General features: G+C 37.1%; 1 protein-coding gene across 1 annotated transcript in view; it reads right to left on the reverse strand.

Moving 5' to 3' along the window:
* Positions 1-440: 440 nt before the first annotated feature.
* sash1a (SAM and SH3 domain containing 1a) overlaps positions 441-26,902 on the reverse strand; it is a 321,640-nt gene continuing 295,178 nt past the window's right edge. The window contains 12 exon segments of the mRNA XM_055186831.2: positions 441-1,187; positions 2,757-2,888; positions 8,473-9,431; positions 12,230-12,358; positions 12,446-12,596; positions 14,473-14,682; positions 14,779-14,948; positions 15,169-15,301; positions 16,561-16,698; positions 16,814-16,888; positions 20,612-21,552; positions 23,737-23,866. Coding sequence (XP_055042806.2) covers positions 927-1,187; positions 2,757-2,888; positions 8,473-9,431; positions 12,230-12,358; positions 12,446-12,596; positions 14,473-14,682; positions 14,779-14,948; positions 15,169-15,301; positions 16,561-16,698; positions 16,814-16,888; positions 20,612-21,552; positions 23,737-23,866 — 3,429 coding nt within the window. The 3' untranslated portion in view covers positions 441-926.

The following is a 26,902-nucleotide window of genomic DNA, read 5'->3' on the forward strand; positions in this document are numbered from 1 at the left end:
TGATGCAGAAGTTGCATCAGATTTGAATATGATAAGAGGTACATAATGTGCAGGAATATAATTTACAACAAATGCGACATATAATTGAACTTATGTAAGCATTAATAAACATTATATCCCGTATAGCTGAAGAGTAGTAAGTCATGTTTTTGAATATTTTGTGTCAGAAGATTAAATGTGCTTTGAATATACTGTATTATGTTAAGCGGAGTATAAAGCGTGATGTTTTAAAATGTGACCATGTAAAGACATACAAATGTTTTTTTTTTTGTGAAATGGTTCATCACACTTTTTATAAACATTATACATACTTGCTTAAACCGTGGCCAACCATTGGCCTGAATTCAAAATGTGCATTACTCTGAATATCCCCATATGGCAACATCATGCATATGAGAATGTTATAAACATATCCTTTACAGGACTCATCAAAGGAGATATCTTTTGATATACATATTTAATATACATCTGTTTCGAGACAAAAGTAACATTATATTAACAAAACCTGGATGAAATGAAATCGCTTTGGCCAGGTGACGTACATCTCCTTCAACAATAAGCACTAAAAACACTTTTTTTCCTTTACTGCTTTTTTCTAAATAAATTTCACACTTTATGAAAAAAGTGAGAAGAACAGTCTTGAAAGTCATACAAAAGCATAAATTCTCTGGAAAAAAACAACAACAACTGTGCTTTCTTCTCTCGTTTGGGCCAAACCTTTACTGCTGAAAACCTTTCAGTAACAGGTAGCCACTTCGGTCATTTCTATAAACGTCAGCCAGCTGTGAGATTATAGGTATGTAGTTTACCAGAAATAACAGATATTAGAAATTGTATCTTGATATAACGCAACAACTAGGACAGTTGTTGCTCTTGAACACCTTTGCCTGACAGTTTCATAAAAGTTATATAAAGTCATGTAAGTATTATGACTGTACTGTGCTGTTGGCTTTGAGTAGTTGGGCCTCGCTGAGCAGAATACGTATGTGATGCTCCTCCTTCAGCCCCGCCTCCCTCGCGCTCGCCTCATTCAAGGATGACACGCGACCCAGAGTGTCACAGCCTGCGGCCAATAGAGGGGCACAATACATAGGCATTCCAATGGACACGAGCCAATCAGAAACAGAGCTCGAGTTAACAGGAGACACTGGCTTTCGACACATGTCAGTCAAACCTCCAGAGGGAATCTGTGGAGAAAAGGAAAATTAAATTAGCACTTTCTATTTGATACCCTGTCTGTGAAATTCAGGCTAAAGTAATCTATGAAATTTGAAGCATCAAAGTTTAATTTCACTCATTGATTTCAATCTTTGACATGACCTTACTCAGATATCAAGGTTACACTGTAAAAAATGACTTTCTTAGTATTTTGGTCTTGTTTTTAGTAGAAATAGCTAAACATTTTTAAATTAAGATAAGTCAAAAATATATAATTTTGTGATTTTGTGATTAAAACAAGCAAAAATATCTGCCACTGGGGTGATAGAAAAATCTAAAAATAAGATTTCTTGCTTCTTAAACACTTAATTTAAGCAAAATTTGTTCACCCCATTGACAGAAAATTTTGCTTGTTTTAAGCACAAATTAACTTATATTGGCAATATTTTTTGTCTAAAAACTAGACTTATTTTTTTAGGTCATTTTGCTTATCAAGAAAATGCATCTTGATTAAAGACTTTTTAGATATTTCTACTGAAAACAAGACAAAAATACTAAGTAAGAAAGTCTAAAAATTCTTAAATTAAGATGCTTTTTCTTCATGAGCAAAACGACCCAAGAAAATAAGTCTAGTTTCTAGACCAAAAATATTAATTTTAAGTGATTTTGTGCATAAATCAAGCAAAAAAAAAAATCTGCCAATGGGGTAGGCTAATTTTTCTTGAATTTTTCTTGAATTTAGTGTTTAAGAAAAATGTTCAAGATTTTTTTGCTTGTTTTATGCACAAAATCACTTAGATTTGATATTGTTGTTTTAAAAACTAGACTTATTTTCTTGGGTCATTTTGCTCATCAAGAAAAAGCATCTTAATTTAAATTTTTTTAAATATTTTTACTGAAAACAAGACAAAAATACCAAGACATTTTTTCTTGAAAATAATTTTTTTGCAGTGTATCTTCACAGAATGTTTTTACATTATACACTGCAAAAAATGATTTTCAAGAAAAATAAATATTTATTTTTATTCTGTTTTTGGTAAAAATATCTAAAAATTCTTAAATTAAGATACTTTTTCTTGATGAGCAAAACGACCCAAGAAAATAAGTCTAGCTTCTAGACCAAAAATATCCATTTTAAGTGATTTTGTGCATAAAACAAGCAAAAAAATCTGGTAAAGGAGTAAGCTAAAAATCTTAAACATTTTTCTTAAACACTAAATTCAAGAACATTTAAAGAAAAATTTCCTTAACCCATTGGCAGATTTTTTTTGCTCGTTTCATGCACAAAATCACTTAAATTTGATATTTTTGGTCTAAAAACTAGACTTTATTTTGGAAAAAGCATCTTAATTTAAGAATTTTTTTATATTTTTTGTGAAAACAGGACAAAAATACTAAAAACATTTTTTCTTGAAAATCATGTTTTGCAGTGTAGAATAATTGTATGTACAGTAAATCACAAAAAATACTTTAGTTGAGTTTTTACATGCTGGGTCACATTTAGTCTATATAATTTAGGTTAAACGACCCATTAGCAGATGTCATAAGGTTTGCATTTCCAGGGAACAGGCATATAATAAGTGACTTAAGTGACTCACAGCCATACGGTGCTCCTTGCGCAGTTGTTTAACTCTGATCTGATCCAGACCGGACGCCACGTCCTTCACTGGCTGCTGGAAGTCCTCCGAATATCTTTGTACTAAGAGCTGAGGAATACCACACCTGCCGTGCTGTAGAAGAGAAAAGAGAAAAAGAGACGAGATCAGCCAAATCCTGAGAGGAAAACAAGATCTAGAGGTCAGCACCTCTTTTAGATGATTGGAAAATATCTTTAGAAACCTTAAGCAAGCATGAACTGCCCCTCAAGATACACAAGACTGCTCATCGGAATCTTGGAAAATATGGAAAGAATTTCAAGTACTGATGTCGTATTATTTTCAATCAAAGCCATAGGACGGTCGTGGTTAAAAGGGATAAAGCAAACGCCCAAATCTCGCCAGATGAGCGCTGTTTTTATCCTAACTCTAGCCCCAAACCTAACCATAAACTCAACATTCACGGGATTTAGGCCGTAGCTGTATCCCATCTAGCCAAGACCCCACAGGACCTCTGAGCAGAGCAACATCTTTAACTTTGAATAAAAGCAGAAATGATCAGATCATAAAGTTTACTTCATGTGGCTCTTTAATTGATTTTACGGTTGGTGGAGACCAATCACTCTTGGAAACAGAGGTTGACTCACAAACAAGCAACGAGTTTATGTGGCAATTACAGCATAATAAGGCGAGTAAGACTAAATTGTTTGTTTAATGTGAAATTTGAACTGTTGTAATACATCGCCCTGTGTGGAACCTACATCGACTTTCAAGATGTTTTTCTTCTTAGCATGCCAAACGCCTACTTTTCTAAAAGAGGCGACTCCTGGATGTGCCTTTAACCTCCTAAGACCTTTGGTTTGGCTCGCATTTTAGATTTCTTCCAGCTATTTGGGGTTAGGAAGAACCAATGAACATAATAACCAAATATTTTTCTTTGAACATGAAGCTGTGTAAATGTCCACATTTGTGTACAACAGGTTCCAGTTACACAGAATTAAGTATTATGGTGCAAACAACAAAAAAGGTCTTAGGAGGTTCAAATATTGCAAACACCACTGTTTTAATGAAGCTCAATGCAAAAAACAGCCATCTTTATGAAATAAACTGGACATCTACTGTAGGTCTGTCAAGTGTCACCAGAATGCTTCACTACAGATGCTTTTTCTTGATGAGAAAAATGACCCAAGAAAATAAATCTAGTTTTTAGACAAAAAATATACAATTTAAGTGAATTTGTGCTTAAAACAATCAAAAATATCTGCCAATGGGGTGAGAAAAAAAGTCTTGAAATAATTTAACTTTTTTTCTTAAACACCTAATTTGAGTAAAAGTTTCTCACCCCATTGGTAGATTTTTTGCTTGTTTTAAGCACAAATTTACTTAAATTGTATATTTTCTTAGGTCATTTTGCTCATCATGCTTGTTCTCCCGACAGCATCAAGCTTCTGTCATGCTAACACATTGGGGCGGTTTCCCAGACAGGGATTAGACTAGTCCTAGACTAAAATAAATGTAAGAGCTGTCCAAACTAAAAACAACTTGCACTGACATATCATAAAATACATCAGTGTCCTTAGTTTGGCCTTAAAATACACACAAGTAATGTTTTTTTTAAATAAGTATTTTTATTAGAATTTTACATTTTACAGAAAAGCTTAAAGGAAAAAAAGAAAATAACAAAAAAATAGTGAGTGATAATATTAACAAAGAGACGATGATGTAAAACAAGTAATGTTTTTAGTGAGGCACATTTGTTAAAACTACTTATATTTCCTAATTAAACTAAGGTCTAGTCCTGGCTTAAGCTAATCTCTGTCTGGGAAATGACCTCAGGGAATCTTATGAAAAACTTTTCATTATTTTACACGAAGCCAACAAAAATCAAGCAGGACCAAAACATTTTACAGCTGATCGCTGTCAAAAAAGTTCAGCGACGATGTCCCAAGGATGACAGCAGCACTGACAGTGTTTTTAATATGACAAAGTGTTTTGATTAATGACATTAATGTTTATTTGTTTGAATCAGTGTATACCACTAGTAAACTAAATGAATATAACATGGCAAAGATAAATGCACATTTATATATTGACTCAATAGATTTATAGCATTTTGAAAAAAAATTGTTTTTATAATAAATCTTTGAAAATCAAATTAGATTTTTAAAAATGTTTTTATACCCTAAAGATGCTATGTGACAAGTTTATAACAGAAAATAGTGGTGTTCATCTTGCTACTTTCTTGTATAGAATTTTTTTAACTGAAATTACTCACAATGGATTAGTCCCAGCCCAAACTAACATAGTTGGTTAAGCCAAATGTTGCTACAGTAAATCCATCAACAATGACTTGCTTTCAGTTTTCTCTACATATCAAGGTAGAAGACAGCATTTTAATCTAGAAATGACACGTTAGCTATAACTTTTATATTTCCTAACCGAGACATAAATTATGATAAATCAACTCAGTGATTTAAACCACCTTCCGTGCCCAGTTTAGGACACATCCAATAGGCTGTCAGACCAAGAATAATTGAATTGGCTGCCAATCAAAAGGCACTAAAACTCCAGGCAAACGGTCCTTTATTTGAAAAGAAAACAGTTGAACTGCATGTGGTTTCAGACAGCACATTTTTCACCTCTGCTCTAAAGTGTCCTGGTGGTGAAGCTGGCAACAGTTTAACTGCTTTGAAACCTCAGGTCTGCTGAAGTATGAAGGTGTTTATACAGCAGAGCTGGAACACAGTGGTCTCAAAACCAGATCCAGTATCACATTTTAATCTATTGATTAATGTGTACACTATAACCAAACTGATCTAGAAACAGTATATCATGTGTAAGATGCTTAACGACTGTAATTTACACAAATCTGTCTCTATTCAGACCAATTTTTTTAAGTACGTATAAAAGACGATCTCAAAGCAGGTTCACCGCTGCTGTTAGCATGGCTACAATAACTAATAAAGGATTTGTGATATTTATGACCCTGCTTGTGAAAACCAGCTAAAGTAATTTTTGGAGATTTATGGTTTTCTACATAAAATCATCCTACATAAAAAAGAACAGTGCGTGAAAATATAACCTTGATATCTTTAATATTGAAAATTGAAATAAAATGTTGTTGATTCAATATGATAATCAGATTACGAAACTTTAGCCTGGATTTCACAAACATGACGTTAGATGATGAATAACTCACTGTTTCTTATCGTAATTTAGACCTATAGGTTTTACATAGATTTCTTTCCATTAGTTATTAGGTGAATTAGGTAAGCCTGATCTCAACTTAATTCATTATTATTTTACACAGAGGCTAATTCATACGAATTTAAAGGCGTGGTGCATGATTTTTGAAAAACACTTTGGAAAAGGGAGTCGGGCTGACTACAGGGTTTCCCGCAGCACTTTTCAATTCGGGCGGCCCGCCTAAGCTGGGAAACCCTACCGCCTTAACTAGGTCATTAAAAAAAAAATCGCTGCCGTCAAGCGCATTACAGAGCGCGGACCCTCTTCACACCGCGAGTGGGCACACGGCCGAAATGAGAAAGACGTTGTCCGGACCGTCACTGTCTGGAGGATAACTAGCCAGTTGATAAAACATCTTGGAGAATAGCGCGGACGCGCTTCGCACTGCGAGCGTGCAGGCGCGCTACATTGCCGAAATGAGATAAAGACAAGGTCCGTCATGTCTGGAGGACAGCCAGTTGATAAAACGTGTGTCCGTGAGAAGAACTGTAAGTGGACTTATGTTTTGGGTTTATTTAAGCCTGTTATTGTATTAGTCTATATAGTTCTTGCAAATTTAAGTTAGCTGGTGATTTTGTTGTTTGAGCAACCTGCTAGCTAGATTTCACGTGCCTGTTGATTAGATATAATTGTTGAGCGCTCTTGCTCACGTTATTTATGTGCATTTTTTACATGCTATAGTAGTTACACTCCTTTAAGATAATGTCATTAATAGTGGGAAATAATCCTTTTTTACAATCTTTGCGCTATCTATCATCGTTCGCCTGACGTTCTTCAACATCTGCTTCAGTTTTGTGTTTATTAACCCTTTAGTTTCAATTAATCACGCAGCTATTCCTGTTAAAGGTAAAAACATTTAATTCATTAATAATCTAGCATGTGTTCATTTTCTGTCATAGTTTTTTCAAAATGAAGTTTTATTCAAGTGTTTTAAATAAAAATATTTTAATTTTCATCATAATGCGTACGCCCCACCCCTTTGATTGCCACCTCCTTTGGAGGCTACCGTAGCATCACTTTAAGTGTTTCAAAAGTGAGGGGTGAGCTATGGGCTGCGTCCGAAAACTCTAAATTGCTGCCTTCTGAGGCAGCTTTCCAAGGCAGCAAGGCATCAAGGCATGTCCGAATTCAATGTTTGGTTTACTTCCTGTCTCCTGAGATACCTATGCGTGGACGTACATTAAGAATGTGATTGGTCGAGTCCGGTTGAGTTCGAAAAAATAAAATGGCGGTCAAGGACGCGACTGGACCACCAATTTAGTGTAAATAAAGTTATATTTTCACTTTTTTGACCTTTTGATTGCATTTCTAGCGATAAATTAGTATTGTAGTTTTAAATATGTGATTAGTTATCAAAAAGGCGCTCTCTGTTTAAATTTCAAACACGCTGCCTTAGAAGTGTGTCCGAAAGTCTTTCTCTGAGCTACCTTCATGCCTCCGAAGTCATTTCCTCATGAGGCAGCGAGGCAACGAGTCACTGCCTTGAGTTTTCGGACGCAGCAATGGACTGCAGCCGTTGGTTGCAACTCACAATCTTACCACTAGATGCCGCTAAAATCTACACAGTGGACAAACACCATAAACCCCCTAACAGCTTGTGTCTCTGTATAATACAGGATTTAGAATTACTTTAGTCATATAATCAAATAATCTTGTAAGTTTATACCTTTTATTCCATTAAAGCAACACTATGTAGTTTAGTTTTTTTTACCTTTAAATAATGTCTCTAAAATTATTTCAGTGATAGAACAACTTTTAACTGGACAAATTGTACTGTTGCTGCAACCTGAGCAGCCTCCTAGCTGCTACAAGCACACTCGAAAGTGGCGGTGGAGGGTAGGAAACACAGCCCCGCCCCTCCCCCTGCTTGCAGAAGAGTGTCTGATACCAGGCACTGTTGCGCTTTTCAACCACATGGGGGAGCTGTAAGTCATTTTTACATGGAAACTACATAGTGTTGCTTTAACAGTATTTTTTAGTGATGCACCGATATATCGGCCACCGATATTTATCGGCCGATTTTTGATGAATTTGAAACCATCGGCATATCGGCAATAGCACGAGAAAGGCCGATACCGATTGTTTATTAATTAACTGCATAAAAAAAATCCATTATATGTAAAAAATTAGTTGATGTTGTTAATAAAATAAATGCTGAATAGCAAAAAACACCTTTGAAGGTTGTCATGCTTTCTTATTATATTTGTTTTAGCTTAATTTGTGCCTCTCTTATTATGTTGGTCAGTTGAATGTTAATTAGATCCAATCCATGTTCAGTAAAAATAATTTGATGCAGAAATAAACTAGCTAATAGACCAACTGTATAGTATTGTATACAAGTGTTTAATATCGGTATCGGCATCGGTATCGGCCAGAAGTTGTCTGTTTAAATCGGAATCGGTATCGGCCCAAAAAAATCCTATCGGTGCATCCCTAGTATTTTTATTTTATATATGTACATTTTATGACTTACCTTATCAGAGTAAGGCTCCTGGGTGAGGTCGATGCCTTCTAATCTCATCCTGTCTTCCAGTAAAGTCTCCATGTCAATTACTTTGGCATGCGAGGTCTTCCTGCTGAGGGCTACTTTAACTCCATGGATCTGAGGACATGCAGATTCAGGCAGATCAGACAACCAGGGTGGACTAAGGGCTGGTGGAGTTTCAGACTCAGCCGGTGACACTGGGGTTGATGGTGTAGATGCTGGGGTGTTGACAGGTCTTGGGGGTAGGGTCGGTGTATTCGGCACTGAACCTGACAGAAGCGGCGGCGGGTGTCGCACACCATTCGGCAGACGTTCTTTGGACTTTTTAGCAGGCACGGGAGGTGGAATAGGTGGTTTTTTAGGATGAGTTCGTGGAGCGGGACTAGTCGGGGCAGAGACAGGTTGGCGTATCGAGGGGTGAGAAGCAGGCAGGGTCCTCACCGGGCTGAGGGACAGCTGTGTAGGAACTGTAGGTCTGGAAACAGAACCTGTCTCTCTTCCAGACGCATCTCCACCATCCTCTAGTTTTGATTGTACAGGATGTACTTTTACTTCCTCCTTGTTGCCGCTTTGCTGCTTGTTCTGCACCTGGTGGTCTTTCCTCTGATCATACGCCTGTTCCCAACGCAGATCCCCTAGAGAATGTGAGCGCTTCCAGGACTCAGGGGTCTCCTGGGGACCATCCAACTCCTCACAGCTACGGCTGACTGGTATGCGAGAGGATTGTCCTGATTTGGAGCTCTTTTTGAGACCGAGGTTTCGCAGACCGAAACCTTTTCTGGGCCGGGGCAGAAGGGTCTTCGGGAACTTGCGATCTTTCTTGGCCTGCTGCTGGAGAGCTTCAGTGGAATGAGTCATTGGGAGAGTTGGATAGTCTGGAGATTTGATAGCTCCACAATCAAATCCAGATGAACTCCGACTGTGGCGCAAGACCTTACGACTCTTTCCTGAAACAGAGAGGTGTGCTTTCACATAACATCCTTAATCACATATACTTCCTCTCTGAGTTTAGATGTGAATCTCGGTTGAACCAATTCCTAAATAACCTGAGATCACGGAATTATTGGATCGGTTCATGTTGGGGTTTTGTATTCCTCTATTATACGGAGAAAGCACTGCTTATATTTGAGACCAAACACAATATAATTAAAACTTTCAGAAAAAAGATGAGTATATTGACTTAATGTTAAAGCACAATTTAGTAAAAACAGTCTAAATAATTTAAAGATACGGTCGACATGAAAACCAAAATGAGCATGTTAAATCTTATCATGAGAAATGTGTTATAAAGTATAGATCAGTGGTTTTCAAACTGGGGGCCGCAAGATGGTGCCAAGGGGGCCCAGTTTTATGACATTTTATAAAATACATTAATTTATCTTAAGTTCTGTGTTATTAAACATAAAAAAATAAGGCTACTAACCAAAAGCACTACTTTTAGTACTTTAAATTACTTTTTGAATAATGTAATATGTGTTTTAGTAAAATGTTGAGTTTTAGAACAGTTTTTGTCACAAATTTTCTTTGGGGGGCCGCGAAGGAATGCACCGTACACAAGGGGGGCTGCACGCTGAAAAAGTTTGGGAACCACTGGTATAGATCTTTATATAGAGGTTAATTTGTTTAGTATACCTAGTTAACTCTTTCCCCACCATTTTTTTTTCAGCGCCAGCATTTTTTTTTGTGATTTTGTGAAAAATGTTGTCTTTAAATATATAAACATACAATATATCAAATGAAAGAACAGACCCTTTCAAAAAAACAAAAAAATTTCATCCTATCTTCATTTGTTCTCTTTTTATCACCTCTCAAATATGGGTAGGTTTCTTTAAAAATACCAAATTTTGAGCAAAAAGCTGAAATAATTGCATTTTTGTAAAGGACTTTTGTTAAGGCCGGGATACACTGCACGTTTTTTTTTGCTGTCCCAGATGAAAAAATTGTCCAATGAAACCGTCTGTAGGAGTGCAAAAAATCTTGCAGTGTATCCCGGGCTTTAGATATCAGATTCATAACAATGATCAAAACATACACCTAGTTTTTGTATCAGTTAATGCTTCAGTGTTTTATAAGTTGGGTAAGAGCTCCACCTCATGGATAATAGTGGGATAATAGATTACCGTAAAACTCGTCAGGAAAGCGTAATTGGCAGGCAAGCGTTTTCTCTTAAAACTTGTCGATATAACTTGTCAATGGTGGCGAAAGAGTTAATTTAACATTCATTACCAGTAGAGCATTAAAAATAATCTGCAGTTCTTTAAGAATCATTTTAATCATAAATGTTACGTTTTGTTAGATGTTAAATGTTACAAACAAAAAGTGATGATTTTAAACTATTAAAGATAAACAAAAAAAATCGACACAATTTTTTTTTAATAATGTACTGAAACTGCAAAGTTAGTAAAAGCCAAGTAAATTAGTTTCAGAGGCACAACACTGGAATTAATAATACAGTAGTTATGTAGAAAAACTATTTATTAAAAAGTTCAATAAACACGTACATGCCTTTGGATGAGAAATGATGCAGGCATATGTGGAAATGCAGTGAACAGACAGCAGTTCAGAGAAAAAATGACGTCAAAACTACATTTTCATTAACTCGATGTGATGATCCAAGTATTTGAAATGAATTAGTGATGTTTATTTCATGGGTTATAAGATGTACTTCAGCAGATCAATGAAAAAGAGTTTGATAGCATCACATGCTCAGATGTTTGAGATATTCGACTCTGCACTGCTTGACTTAACAGAAGACATGAATGGAAAACTAATCAGTCGAGATAAAGCAATACCAGGAAGTGAAAAAAGATGAAAAAAGCAAGCAGACCAGAATGATAGAGATCACAGAATGGGTTTATTTATACACGTTGGCAGATTGCACATTTTTTCCGATCCATTCTAAACACTCATACTTAGCCACACGCATACAGATTTACACACGCATACATACATCAAGGGCAGAAAGAGGATCAGTCTGTGTTATAAGATGCCAGTAGGGTGTTAAAAAAAAAGAAAAAAATGAATTAAGAGTCCTTAATTTTTTTTAGATCAAATTCCCAAGTGGATTAGCTCCAAAATACGTTAATAAAATAAAATATTGCTTCCAGTCAAATGTATATATTTTTGTCCTCTGAAGTCTCTTCTTTCTCAGGCACATAAGAACTTGTGCAATATGATCACAACAAACACCACACACAAATATGGAGTGATATTTTTTAAATGGCGGGGGACACAGACACCTAAAATTGAGTCTAAAACTCATCTTCTACATTCTCAACTCTTAAACTCCAAGCAATTTTATTTTGCCTGCAGTGGAAAGGCTTGCCGGTGTGACTTCCTGTTCTGTATGCATTACTGGGCTACTGTCCTATATACCGGGTCTCTTCATATTTTTCTCAGAAGTTATGGATTATGTTGATTAGTTTGAGATAGGAAGAACCTCTCAGTAGGAAATTGTCATTTCTAATAGACAGGAAGCCCGGGCATGTCCGGAGAAAATGTTACAAAGAAAGTGAGGAATGACGAAAGTACTTCTGAAAGTGGACAGACGACAGAAGATGTGACAGAGAGACATGGCCTTGCGTTAAGTCCAGATGATGATAGTTTCTCATTGGCTGTTAGAACATGGAGTCATGGCAGAGAGAGGTGTGGCCCAGAGGTGAGAAGATGGTGTCATGGCCTTGCTAGACTAGGCTTGACATGGTGATGCGGTTGGTATGGAGATGCTAGACAAGCGCCTGGTTACCATTCTCTAGGTTTTCATTGCTTTCGTAGCAACCAGAGTCCCGTGGGGAGTCGGCTGTAAGGCCGCGTCCCTCACAGAGGAGTTTTTCCTGAGAGCCAGAGAGGGCGCTGCGCTCCGGATCGCTGCTACCTGTAACACACAAGTACACGAAACGTAAGGGAATACTCTGCTACAGTCAGAGAAATAATTATAGAGAGAATTAATGTGTAAACTCACTGTCATAATCTTGTAGGAGTTCAACAGCAGTCAGCAGTACAGCTCTGTGTTGAGGGTCTTTGATGTTAAGTTCATCCAGATCTTCTTCCTCTAGTAACTTAAAAGTGTCCAGGTCCTCATACCCATTAAAAAGAAACGTTGGCATGTGCTCCTAAAACAGATACATGATTAAAAACTATACAGCATCTAAAAATACATTACTTCAGCCTGGCAGTTCATCTATGGGTCTTTTTCATCATTACAGTCTGTCAACATATTTAAAGACATGACTTTAAATAACATCAAACAGATCTTACGGTTACACCCAAAGGAAATTTTTGAATGCTATATTTGGGGTTCATGTGTCCCTTAGTGTATTTTGAGATGTAATAAAGGAGGAGCATCTGGGAGGTCTAAAAGGTGTGTCAGTCAGTTTTGGCATGTTTAAATAAAACTTTATACTTTCATGGTCAACTGACCTTGGCCAACATTCTCATGGTTAACAGATCTGACCATCATTTCTGTCTAACATCAACTATTTAGCCCTCATACTCCTTTTGTTTAATGCTTATACATGTCCTCTAAGATTTTGCAATCACTAAAAGTGCCAATCTCTGTCTTATTTTAATTTGTGTGTGAAAAATTAATATTGAAAAACATTAAATATCACCCAACCAAAAACCATGATTCCTATGGAGGATGAAAAATGACTTAAAGGCGGAGTCCATGATGTTTGAAAGCCAATGTTGATATTTGAAATCACCTAAACAAACACGCCCCTACCCCAATAGAATCTGGACCTTCTGTTGATAGACCCGCCCCACACATACGCAAACCGGCATTTGATTTGATTTGATTGGCTATAAGTGTGTTTTGGTAGTCGGCCCGTCTCCTTCTCCAAACCGTTTTTCAAACATCGTGGACTCCGCCTTTAAGTGAATATATATATATATATATATATATATATATATATATATATATATATATATATATATATAAATAAATAAATGTAGAAATACATCAATAAAAAATGAATAAATAAATGCAGAAATAAAAAAATAAATAAATGTAGAAATACCGAAATAAATAAATGAATACATAAATGCAGAAATAATTAAGTAATTAATGAAATGCAGAAATAAATAAACAAATATATTGTACATCACCTAACCAAAAAACATGATTCCTATGGAGAACGAAAAATTACTTAAGTGTATATAAATAAATAAATAAATAAATGTAGAAATACATAAATAAAAAATGAATAAATAAATAAATGCAGAAATAAAAAATAAATAAATGTAGAAATACTGAAATAAATAAATGAATAAATACATAAATGCAGAAATAAATAAGTAATTACTGAAATGCAGACATACATAAACAAATATATTGTTTTGTCAAAAGTATCAACTTTTAATTTTATTATTTTTGCACCACTACATTTATTTCTCCATTTATTGAATGTATTTCTACATGTATTTATGTTTTTCTACATTTATTTATTCATTTATTTCTGCATTTATTTAATTACTTATTTATTATTGCATTTATTTATTTATGTATTTCTACATTTATTTATTTATGCATTTATGTATTTATTCATTTATTTATTTATATACACTTAAGTAATTTTTCGTCCTCCATACACAAAAAATGCTGGGTTGTTTTTAACCCAGGGGTGGGTCACTATTGGACAGAACACACAACTGGGTTAAAAATGACCCAACTGCTGGGTTGTTTCCACATGGTTGGGTCATTTTAACCCAGCAGTGTGTTCTGTCCAATAGTGACCCAGCCCTGGGTTAAAAACAACCCAGCATTTTTTTAGAGTTTAGATTCCCAGATCAATCGAACTAATAAACAAACATGAGTTAATGAGTTGAGGTGTGCTACGGTCTTACATTAAATTATTTAAAAGTGAGCATCAGTATGCCCTACACATTCTGAAGGACAGAAACCATAAAGTGTGCATACTAAAGCAGACACATTCATTCATTCATTCAATAATTCATTCTGAACACAATATCTGAATGAAACTGTCATACTTTCAAGTTGATTCTCTCTAGGAGCTCCTCTACAGAGCTGGGTTTCGGCGGCCTGCCCTTTCTCCTCCTGCGAACGGCTCGCTTCGGCTTCTCCTCTTCCTCAGCCAACACGTCCACGTAGATGAACTTAAACGTGCCCACTTTATTATTGAGCAGGCCCATCCACGTGCCCATGGGTGGCTTGCTGATGATATCGATCACATCTCCCCTCTGAAGAGGACATGGAAGATACAATGAAAACATCATGAATGATTGATTCAATGAGAAATATATAATGCGTACAGTATGTGAGCGTGTGTTCAGTACCTTCAGCTTGAGCGAGTCTGTATCATACGGACTGGGTGTAAAGTCAGTGTGCACTCGCGCTCGGCCGCAGAACGGACCTCTGTACGGCGGTTCTTCATCATCGCCGTCTTCGCTTCTCACGCTCTCTCTGTTACTGGCGGATGAGTCTGTGGTGCTCACTGTCTGTCCACCTGTGAACAAGATGATCATTGATGCAGAACACACAAATCATCTCTATGATCTAAAGGTTGTCCAATTAAAAAGTTATTGTCAGATAAAAATCTAGAATATTACTGCACATATATCCTCAACTACTAGATTCACCATCTATAATATCAACTGTCATACATTAAAAGTTTATGGCAAGCACAAAAATGAACAATAGTGAAAAGCAAAAAAAAAAAGACTTACTCATGGAGCTCTGTCCACTAAGGGAGCTGCGCAGACTCTCTACAGAGCCTCCTGCCTTTAGTTTGGGCTTCTCCAGAGAGTCTGTGTCTGGTTGAGGAGACTGAGGACAACTGGGCGTCCCATCTAGACTGGACTATATAGGCAAAGAGACAGAAAAGCCATTTTTCATGATGGGGGATATTTTGGATACACTTTAGCGCTCACTAGGGCTGTCACAATGATTAAATAATCGTATCATCGCGATTGTTTGACCTCATCGCAATGATTTCAGATCACCGCAATTATTGCACATCTCTCTAAAAATCACAAGGGGGAACTGCAGCGCCTGTATAAACGAGAACGTATAAGATGGTGCTCCTTAACTGACAGTGTAATGCGATAAATTGCAAAACCATTTAAAACAGTGGACAAACAGCATTTAAAAAAATGCTCTGATCAGCAGTATAAACTGCCAGGTAAAACATACATTTCCAAAACAGCAATTCCACATTTAGGAAAGTGAAGGATGCTATTCTTAAGGATCTGTAAGGAATTGATTTTTTTGCAGCTGCTACAGACATGTGCTCCAGTACTAATATGACCTTAGTAGGGTTGGCTACTATTTAAGTTTTGAAATATATATATTTATTAAATAAGTATTTTTAAATATGTATTATGTTTATTAATATTTACTGTCAGGAAAACCTTGCAAAATATTTCATAAACAGACAAAAAAATGTATGAATTAAATGTCAAAGCAATAAAACAGACAATTAATCGTCATAATTTATTAGAAATTAACCGTCAGCCAAATTTCATAATCATGACACCCCTAGCGTTCACATATAAAGGCGACTTAAAGCACTGCTGTGAAACAAATCATTCTTCTGTGTAACAAAATCACTATTTTGCCACTAGGTGGCTCTACAATACAACATATGATTGCGAAGCAAGAATTGAACTACTGGCTAATGCTTTATTGGTATATTTCTACACAAATCAACACAAAGAGGTGTTGGTTAAACACACTAAAAGAAATGCAATCAAATACAGCAAGTGACAATTTTGAGTTACAGACTCGCAGTGGGATTTCAGACACTCTGGTGACAGTCACGAAAACCAAGACAATGTGAGAGATGCATTGTTTACAAGAACAATGCAACAAGTATGCGTTTGTTTCTGCCACAGAGTTAAAGCTGAATCAAGCTTACAATTTGAAAAGAAGGTTGATAGATTGGACCCTAAACTGAAGCACAGAAAGCTAGGTACACGCACACACCCCTGAAGTCTCACCTCCCTCTAAACAAGGTATAATTTCAAAAATTTTAAGCAGCTATGCAAATGACAAAAGTATTCGATTCACTTATGTAGCGCATAACTCGATCAATATAAGCAGACTATCTGCGTTTGTACCTGTTCAGAGAGAGACCCAGCATATTTCTTGGACATGCGTTTCCTCATAGTTTCTTTGACAGACTTGACTTTCTTCCCTAGAGAGATGCGAGATGTTGTGGGCGATTTGACAGGGTCTCTGTACAAAGCCTCTTGCTCCTTTTGCCAGAAAGAGAGAGAGACAGACAGAGAGAGCTTGATTAAGCACATTGAAAGCCAGCTGATCACACAAACACTGCAGCTGCACATGAGAGCAGAGGGTACAAGTACTCACGCTCGACTCAGACGCTGTGTTGACCACATGTAGGGAACGATTAGACAGGTCAAATCCTCCAAAGCTACATGTTCTCTGCAGAAAAGAGATTCGGTGTGAATTTACAAAGATTTCAAGAGAACTGATTCATGAAAGGCTTAAATGATTCATGCTGCAATTATAATGAAAAGCGCAGACTTTAAACTGAGAATATGATCTGATTTTCTATTCAACAGAAATTAAAATCTTTCAAACAATATTTATTATGATTTAAATAAACTGATGGATTTTTATAAAACCTTGACATCAATGAAACAAAATTGTATTGCTCAAATACATGCAATGCATTCAATTAATTTGTTGATCTCTTAATGCATTTTTCTCTTATGACTTTTTCAAGCAGTTTCTGAATCATCCTGTTAAAAAAAATCTTTAGTACGAAAAGCTGTTGCATACTCCATGGAAAAAACATGCACTTGGAAACAAAGAATGATCAAATCAAATAATATAAACACAAACTGATCACAAAATTACTATTCAGTATTCATGCCCAGCCTCCATTTCCAACGCAAAATGGATGAAAAAATTCACAGATGAAGGTCACGGTCACGTTCACATTCACTATGAATGACGACGAGGATCCGCAGACAGCAGACTCTGCAAAGCTGCAGAAGGAATTCATACTATTGTATTACTAATCTGAATTCAATATAGAATCCTATACATGAAAAAAATCAATCTTTTTTCTGTTTCAAAGAATACAAATTCTCTTTTTGCTCTGACACACATCACTGACTACAAGAGCTCAGGATAAGAAAATACAGAACCTGATATATTATTACATTCCTTCATAACTTTTTCATGAAGGATTATGAATTTTTGATTCTATACTGCAGTAATCTCAGCGTATAGCATTGAAAAAAGAGGTAGAGCTGAAAGAGCCCAAGCAGAGATTTCTAGCTTTAATAACTGCCCCAGAGATTAAGATAAAAAAATGATATCAAAGGTTATATTTTTAAGTCTAAGTACTGTGTGCTCAAAAGAACCTTTGACAAATATTCAGTTTGTGGTACTAAGACCCAGAAGCGCCACGAGTTCCCTTAGGAATTTCCTATGTGCTTTTGTAAAAGCAAGTTTAGATTAAAGGCGGGGTGCATGATGTCTGAAAGCCAATGTTGATATTTGTAATCACCTAAACAAACACCTACCCCAATAGAATACGGACCTTCTTTTGATATACCCGCCCCACACGTACGCAACCCGACTCTCTTTTCCAAAGCTATTTTCAGATATCGCGCACTCCGCCTTTGAGGAGTAATACATGGTCGGTGATAATATAACTTTAAGAAACATTTTGTTGTATAACATGAATTACACATTATGTTGCTACAAATTTACTGAGGAAGCACAGCTTCAAAATTCACATTATGCTTTGGAAAACATAAACTGCAAAAAAATTATTTTTTTAGTCAATCAAAATTACGGTTTAAAATTCAAAGCAACTTCAAGATGCAACGCGTGGCAGATCGGCTAACTGTAAAGCCAAAGGTATACTAGGGACGTCCTCGTATGCGCGCCGTCCGCATGACGTCATTTTCATTGAGGCCGCGCGGACAGTCCGCCCACAACAGTGCATGCACGAGTAAAAAAAAAGTTTGAATAGGAGAGTCCACTATGTGGCAATACACACAGTACAGTACCGTAGTCGAAGAAGAGTGCAGACGATCGATTCAAATTAGCACGTTGAAGAAGAATCGAAAACACAATGGATTGCGAGTTTGATGAGCGATTGTGTGAAGAGATCCGCAAATATCCGCATTTGTATAACTCTTGTTTAAGAGAATACAAGATGTATTTCGAGCTGCAAATTCTTGGAAAGTAATTAGCCAGAGCATGGAAAAAGATGAGGCATATTGCTGTCAGCGCTGGAAAAATCTACGAGACAGATATGTCAAGTCCTCCAAAAAACTAAAGGGAAAGAGCGGTGATCCTGGTGGAATCAAACCGGTCCCGCCGATCGTAAATATGCGATCTGATCGTAAAGATTTTCTTTGCTGCCTTACTGTGAGTTCACACCAGACGCAAGTTCAACAATTTGTGCGAGTAGATTACATACAAAGTCAATGCAAAGACGCGATCAGACGCATCCTTGCGTGGGGCGATGCGAATGACGTGATATGGGTGGCACGTCTGCCGCGCAAAACACTTGCTATTTGCCTTAAATGCATCTTCGCCCAAGTTGAAAATATTCAACTCGAGCGAAAAAATGGCATGACACAAAGTAAAATCCCCCGAGTAATCTAGAGCGAGTAACGCGATGCCCCGCGTTTGGTGTGTACGTAGCATTAACTTTTCAGTACAATAAAACTTTGGCTTTACAAGACATTTCAACTTACTAGTTAAAACTTTAAGGGGCGGTTTACTGGACAGATGTTTTCCTAGTCCCATAATAAAATGCATGTTTGAGCTGCCTTAATTTAAAAACACCTTGTACTGACATATCTTCACATATAAAAGTGCCAATGTTTGCCTTAAGATGCACACCAGTATTGTTTTTTTGTAAGGTTTGTTTTTAAAAACTACTTAAATGTCTTAATATAACTAAGGACTAGTCCTGGATTAATCTAAACCCTTTCCGTTTAAATTTTGCAATTTCAACTTGAGTTACAGCAGGATTACCAAAACTGGGGATGGCAAACACCTAGTGGTTTGTGGGAGAATTGCAGTGGGTTCGTGAGTTGATGAATAAATAATCAATTATAATTAAATCATAAAATGTAAATAAATAATTTTAGAATAAAAAATCTAAATAAAACACTAACAAAAAATATATATTATATCTGCATGTCATGTGACCATTACACAACATATAAAAATTCAATATATAAGAAAACTGGGAACTCATGTAAAATAGACTAATAACTATTTTGTACCAATAAAAGAAAATGATCAGATAGACCCCCAATCAGGTAATAATAACAATAACTGTGTAAAATACTAATGATTAAAATACTTTAAAACGGATAAAAAATTAGTGCAATATGCAAATGTGCAATTAAATAATTGAAATATTTACTTAAAGGTGCAGTGTGTACATTTTAGTAGCATCTAGTGGTGAGGTTGCGAATTGCAACCAACGGCTCAGTCCACTGCTCACCCCTCGCTTTTGAAACGCATAGAAAAGCTACGGTAGCCACAAAATTTGTTTAAAAAAAAACTTTGTAAAAAAGTTTGGCCATTAAGGGCTATTGTAGAAACATGGCGTCACAAAAATGCCGACTTCCACGTAAGGGGACCCTCTGTGTATGTAGATAAAAACGTCTCATTCTAAGGCAATAAAAACATAACGGTTCATTGTAAAAAGGTCTTTATACACCCCTGATAATAAAGTTTTGTATATTATTTTGCATTTCTGTCAAGAGATTCTTCTAAAAATAACACACTGCACCTTTAAAATCTTAGGGGGTACTTTGAGTAGGGGGGTCGGCTGACAAAAATATTTGAAAATCCCTAAGTTACAGCAACTCAATACTGCTCAAAATTTAGAATAGTAAGTTGACTTGAGAAGCCAATTTGATTCTACTTTAAAAATATTTTGATGCCTTATAAAGTATACTTATTGCCATCATGACTAAACAATAAAATCCTCCTTGACATAACCTTTCATTAAGCCATAAGTAATCTTTAATTGTCTACAATACTACAGGTGAGTTTGTCTCTAATCTACATCCTACTGAAATTCCATTCTGCAGCTTTGCAGCAGTCTGTTCCTCCAATGCAGCAGAGGGCACTGCACATCTGCTCTCCTGGCACACTCACAGACTTCTGCTGGATGCGCAAGAGGACGCGCTTGGTACAACGATCCATGCTGGATGCCCACTTCCTGTTCGCTTCTTTTTCGTCTTCCAGAAGCCAACGTCTGTCGGCTTTGCTCAGCGTGACGGGCCTAACCAACCCGGTCCAATTCAAGTGGCCATACAGGCTGCGTTCCACCACATACGTAATGTTGAGCTCGCTAACCGCCGTCCTTCCCTTCAGACGCCGAGGTGGAAACAACCAGCTGCCCACTACCCCGCTCCCACAGCTCTTGCCCTTCTCCCTGGCCAACGGCAATGCCCGAGCAGAAGGAGATGTGGGCAGGGTGGCAGAAGGAGAGCTGGTTTTCTTAGCATTGCAGGAACGCTGGTAAAGCAAGTGCTTGGTAGAATACGCATAGTTCGGGTCAGGTTTATTGCGTTGCCATGTAGAAATGGGTGGCCGCTTGGTGCTGTTAATATCATCTAAAGACACCAAAAGGGGGTGTGGCTTTGGGCGAGGCCTGGTGAGGCCATAAAAAGCGTAGACGCTGTCGGTACTTACCCCATGAGACAGAGATGACAAGGCTTTTCGCATTTCTGCGTCTGTTGCCGAGCAGGAGATCTTAGCGTTGTCGTCCCCCAAACTCTCCAATTCGGAGAAAGAGGAGCCACTGCCCCCCACCAAACCTAGTCCAGATCCGGCACTGCTCTTTCGAGGCGGGCGGATCAGCCCGTGGGGGTGTGCGCTTTGGGTTTTTACTAATTTATGTGCGGGTTTCCAAGCCTCAAGACTGCTGGTTGAAGGAGAAGTGGTCAGACTGTCCGTGTCCCCATCCAGAGAAAGCTGCTCTTGGGCAAGGGAAGACAAAGAGGAGTCTGTGCACACAGCTGGCTTCTTGTGGACTCCGGCGTACAGTGCGTTTGAGTCATCACATATGGGGGTTGCATCCAGACTCAGGGAATCTACAGGAAAAGAAAGATTTAAATGAAAACTGTTATAAACGAAAATATATAATTTGACCACAAATACATTGAAGAATCTCAGCCTGTTAATTCTGACAATATCATTATGCCTGATAAATAATGCAAAACGTTTATTTGTTTTTTTACAGAAAAAACAAACAAATTTTAGAAGCAAAACTGTATAAAAATTTTAAAGGTGCCATAGAATGGAAACTGCATTTACTTGGGCATAGATGAATACTCAAGCTGCATTCAGACTAGCAGTAGCAGAGCGACGCGATCTCATTGATTTCAATGGATGCTTACCGACTTCCGGTGACACGAGCGGCAGGGACCGTTGGCGACTGGATGGGGTGTGTCCAGTCGCACGGCAAAGTTGAGAAATGTTTAACTTTATGCAAATTATGAAAGACTTTCAGGAGCGACTACCAATGAGAACGAAGCAATGGAGTTCACGTCATCCATCTCTTGCCAGTTACTAGAGTGTACGTTATTCAATTGTTTATGAAAACCAGATATAGAAACGCTTCTTTTGAAAGAGATGAGCGACACGCAGTGTCGCTTATAATGTGACTGTACCTTAAGAGTTCTGTACATCGTAATGACATATCGTGAGCCTCAAACACCAACTGTGATGTTTTAGTCAAGATGTATGCCCCAACATTAAATTACACATTAAATTAGTTACAATGTTGTCACAATGCTAAAAACAGAGTTGTGACTGCTGAGTTAGCACTATATGCTAGCTAATGCTATATGCTAACGTTTAGGCTGAAGTTCTACTATTGAAAAGTTTTTTTTAGGTCCACACAAATCCAATGATTTTTTGCACTTAATAAAGCCACTAGGGATGATAAGAATTAAATCGATAAAAAAACAAGAACGCAGAAGTTAAACTAGCCATGATCACAATGATGCTCGATGCCAAACACACACCTTGGCTTTTTAACATCATGCGAGACGAGGCTGGCTGCTAACGCAACGAAATGGCATCTGCAGTGGATCTGATAGGGTCCGATACAGAAAATGCAAATACGATTAGGACACTGAAAGCAAAGACCCTCTTCAGCGAAGCCTGCAAGATTAGCATAACGAGGCTAACGCTGCTACACACCGGGAAGGAGACCAGAAGCCATTTTTAATAAAAAGATTAAAATGTAATCTTAAATTCTGGCAAAAAACTAAAACGTAAACTGTAAATGACTGTCGTTACACTCTGAACGCCCGCAACATATATCATTGATCATCATTATTGACTGGCTGAGGTGTTACAAGCTAAACACTGTTGCTGGTTTTCTAATGAAAGGTTGAAGTCTTCATAATAGAATAGAATTCTTGGATATAATTCCAACAAACGGTGCATCAACGACTCGGAAAGCAAGGTGAACACCTAGAAAAATAACACTTGAAGATAATGAAACTTTTATTTTGGCACAGACTTTCATGCGACTGCACAGAGTGCCCATATGAGGCGGAGTCATACGGTGTCGGTGTCTATTAAGTTCGTCATTGTATTTCATTATGAGATGAATTTGATGATTTTTATCAAAATACCAACTACACTGACTCATTTTACAATCCCACTAGCATGTTATTTAGACAAAATAAAACCTTTAATTCGCCTGAGGAAGGTGGCATGTTCACGCACACTTTTATGTCATTGGCTATATGCCGCTGCAGTGAAGGCTTATTGCACTATTACAGTTAACGATTATTCGATTGATTGATCATTAATTTAAATGATCATCGAATATGGGAAATTGCATAAATTGACATCTCTAAAAGCCACATGCCTTCTACGTAGATATCAGAGAACAATTTAATATTATTACAATGAATTCTTTGGCACCTTTAAGTCTTCGAACAAGTATATATATATTTTGAGTTTTATTGGTCTTACCCCAGTTGTAAATAGGTTTTTGTAAAATACTCATTTCATTGTTATTATAATGCGAAAAATTGATAAAATGTTGTCACCCTACATAATGTAAAGAACATTCTGTGAAAATATAACCTTGATAGAGTAAGGTCATGTCAAAGATTGAAATCAACGTAAAATCAATGAATGAAATCTAACTTTTATGCTCCTAGTGTTTTCAATATTATCAATATTGATAATAAATCATAATTTACTGTATACATTTTAAGAAGGTTTATATAACAAACTTCATTCAATTCTCCTACCTTGCGAACCGTGCCTTTTGCTATCATCCACTTTGATGAGTTTCTTGCGGACACGTCGTGTTGAGTTGACCAGCTTGTGAAGCCTCTTGAACTTGGAGTCCTCCTGCTCATCATCTGACTGCTCCACAGACTGCAGAAACAAAACTGACCATCAATATTCTGAGCTCAACAACATCTCTCCCACAAAGACGTACCCAAAACAGAGATTAATGGCTTTCCAAGGAATGAAGAGATTATGGGATGTTTTGGATGAGCTACTGCTATTAGCGATGTGACTCATGAAAAGACCAAAGTAAGAGTTATCTGTTATGGAGACACGTTTAAAGTACATTAAGCACACAGATATGTTGTTTAGTCATAAATGAATGAGAATGAATGAGCATTTGAGGACAGAATCATTCTTATGGTTACACCAAATGTCCTATAAACTAAAACGTGAACGATACTGTTAAGATGATCTATGACCGTATCACACACCCAAACACACATCCAACATAAACCGATCTATGTTCAATTGTACACTGCTGTTAAAGGATTAGTCAATTTTCTGTCATCCAAAATGTTGATGTCTTTCTTTGTTCAGTTGAGAAGAAACTATGTTTCTGGAGAAAAACATTCCAGGATTCCTCTAATTTGAATGGACTTTAATGGACCCCAACACTTAACAGTTTTAATGCAGTTTAAAATTCCAGTTTCAACGCAGCTTCAAAGGACTCCAAACGATCCCAAACGAGGCACAAGGGTCTTATCTAGCGAAACGATTGTCATTTTTGGCAAGAAAACATAAAAAATATACACTTTTAATCCACAATTTCTCTTCTTCGTCCGGCTGTGTGACGCGCCAGCGCGACCTCACATAATTGCGTAATGCCGTGGAAAGGTCACGTGTTACATACATGAAACGCACATTTGCGGACAACAACGTCGGAATGGTCCACTTTCTCCACACTTGTAAACACTGGGGCGTAGTTTCGATACGTCATGTGACCTCTTGACTTATTATGTGAGGTCGCGCTGGCACGTCACAGGACCAGAGGAAGAAGAGAAGTTGTGGATTAAAAGTGGGTATTTTTTATTTTTCTTGCCAAAAATGACAATTGTTTCGCTAGATATGTCTCATTTGGGATCGTTTAGTCCTTTGAAACTCCGTTGAAACTGCAATTTTAAACTGCATTAAAACTGTTAAGTATTGGGGTCCATTAAAGTCCATTAAAATGAGAAAAATCCTAGAATGTTTTCCTCAAAAACATAATTTCTTCTCAAATAAACAAAGAAAGACATCAATATTTTGGATGACCTGGTGGTGAGTAAATTATCTGGATTTTTAAAGAAAATTGATTAATCCTTTAACACGTTAAAAATAACAGATACATTTATAAGACTGCAAATTCTGATTCAAAGGGTTTTAAGGCCTTTTAACTCACAAACACAACGATGGATGCCAATAAAAACCTTGCAAATCACTCCAAAAACATTCTGTTTACTGCACAAGTACACCGCAATATGGGCTAATGCGCTATTTTTCTTTCCGTCTTTTGATTGACAAGATATAATCAGTATAGGCCGTCAGCTATTTTTAAACCATCAGTTGAAACCGAGCCGTTTTGGCCAACATCAAATACATTTGTGCATCACTGCACACAAGTGTTCCACCAAGATATTAAGCTCGAATTCGATCGGTTACTGGAAACTTAAAGCTCAACAACCACATAAACAACCTAATTTTTCATGGCCACAGTGGAACGCCACATGACGGACGAATATCGGAACGTGGTCAAACAGAACAGAATCTGTTTGTGAATATGGCCAAGAAAACCGGATCCACAGTACAGCGACACATTTAAAAGTTATTATTCTGAAGAATTTATCCAAACTCATTTAAATAATAATTTAAAATAGCACATATGATCACAAATACATCTGAAGAAAACAACATCTGGACAAAAATATAATAGAAATCATGTACAGGCATGTTTAACTACTAACTGTGGTAATTTCTTCTTCTGATTATAACTCAATGCAAGTTTACAAAAGCACATTCAAACAAATGTAGGAGAAACTAAAGAAAACGAGAAGAAAGCAAGCAAGTATATAAACTGTCCAGCTGTGGCCCACCTGCAGAAGTTTCCTCATGTACAGGTTAGATGTTAGCATCCATGCAGAGAAACCAGCACCAAGCCATCTCAAGCAGAGACAAATGCAAAATGTTTTAATAAAAGAAAACTCCAAAACGTCTGCAATATCGAGGGACGGGAGCGATCGTGGCCAAAGGCGTGAGTTTGTTAGTCCGGAAACTCTCCGAGGTTGCCCAAATGACCCCTGAACATCCTTAATGGTCTATGGAGAAGTGAAGGAATGTAGGCCAGAGAGAAGAAAGGCTGATCTGGGTGCAGTCCATTGATATAGAGATACAGTACATCCTCTGTATTATAGCCTGTTAAAACTGATCATACAACTGCAGGAGCTTTGATGGATGACTGTATTGAGTCCAGTTGACACCGATCTCGTGACAGCGGAAACCCTCAGATGCACAGTGAGGTCTTAGTGTTCCCATTAAGGCTAAACTGAACTGAGATCAGTTAATCCCCAGAGAGAGCTCTGCTTACAGTGCGCGGCCTGTCAGTTTAACCGTTAGCAGACCGGGCTGACACATTTTCATTTATAAATAGGAGATCATCGCCCAGAGGCCAAGATTCTTACAGACACCCTGTGATTCAATTTGCACATCCTCAAGGGTGTTCTGGTTTATAGGGGGTAGAGAGGGAAATATGTCTTTTCAGAAACTTTAAATGTACAGTGATACTGGGACTTTCCATGCTTCCTTTCTATTGACTACAAGGCAGTACAATGTGTGAATCTTAACAAGTCCATGTCTTATTTTATTCAAAAACCAATAAATAATATTATGCCAAAAGATAATTAAGCTTATATTGTAGAAAAAGAAACACATTCTCATTACTAAACCATCAGTTCAACCATCCTGACATTATTTTAAAACTCAGATCCTCAGAATCCAACACACAATTCAGGCATCGTTACATAATGACAGGACAAATTCTTAAAGGACAAATTCGGTATTTTACACTTAAAGCCCTGTTTTCAGATTGTTTATTATGAAATAGAGCGGTTTTGACTGAAGTTTCGACGTGTGCGACTGCCCCGAGGG

Source organism: Misgurnus anguillicaudatus, chromosome 18 (genome assembly GCF_027580225.2).
Source record: "Misgurnus anguillicaudatus chromosome 18, ASM2758022v2, whole genome shotgun sequence".
Classification (NCBI taxonomy): Eukaryota; Metazoa; Chordata; class Actinopteri; order Cypriniformes; family Cobitidae; genus Misgurnus; species Misgurnus anguillicaudatus.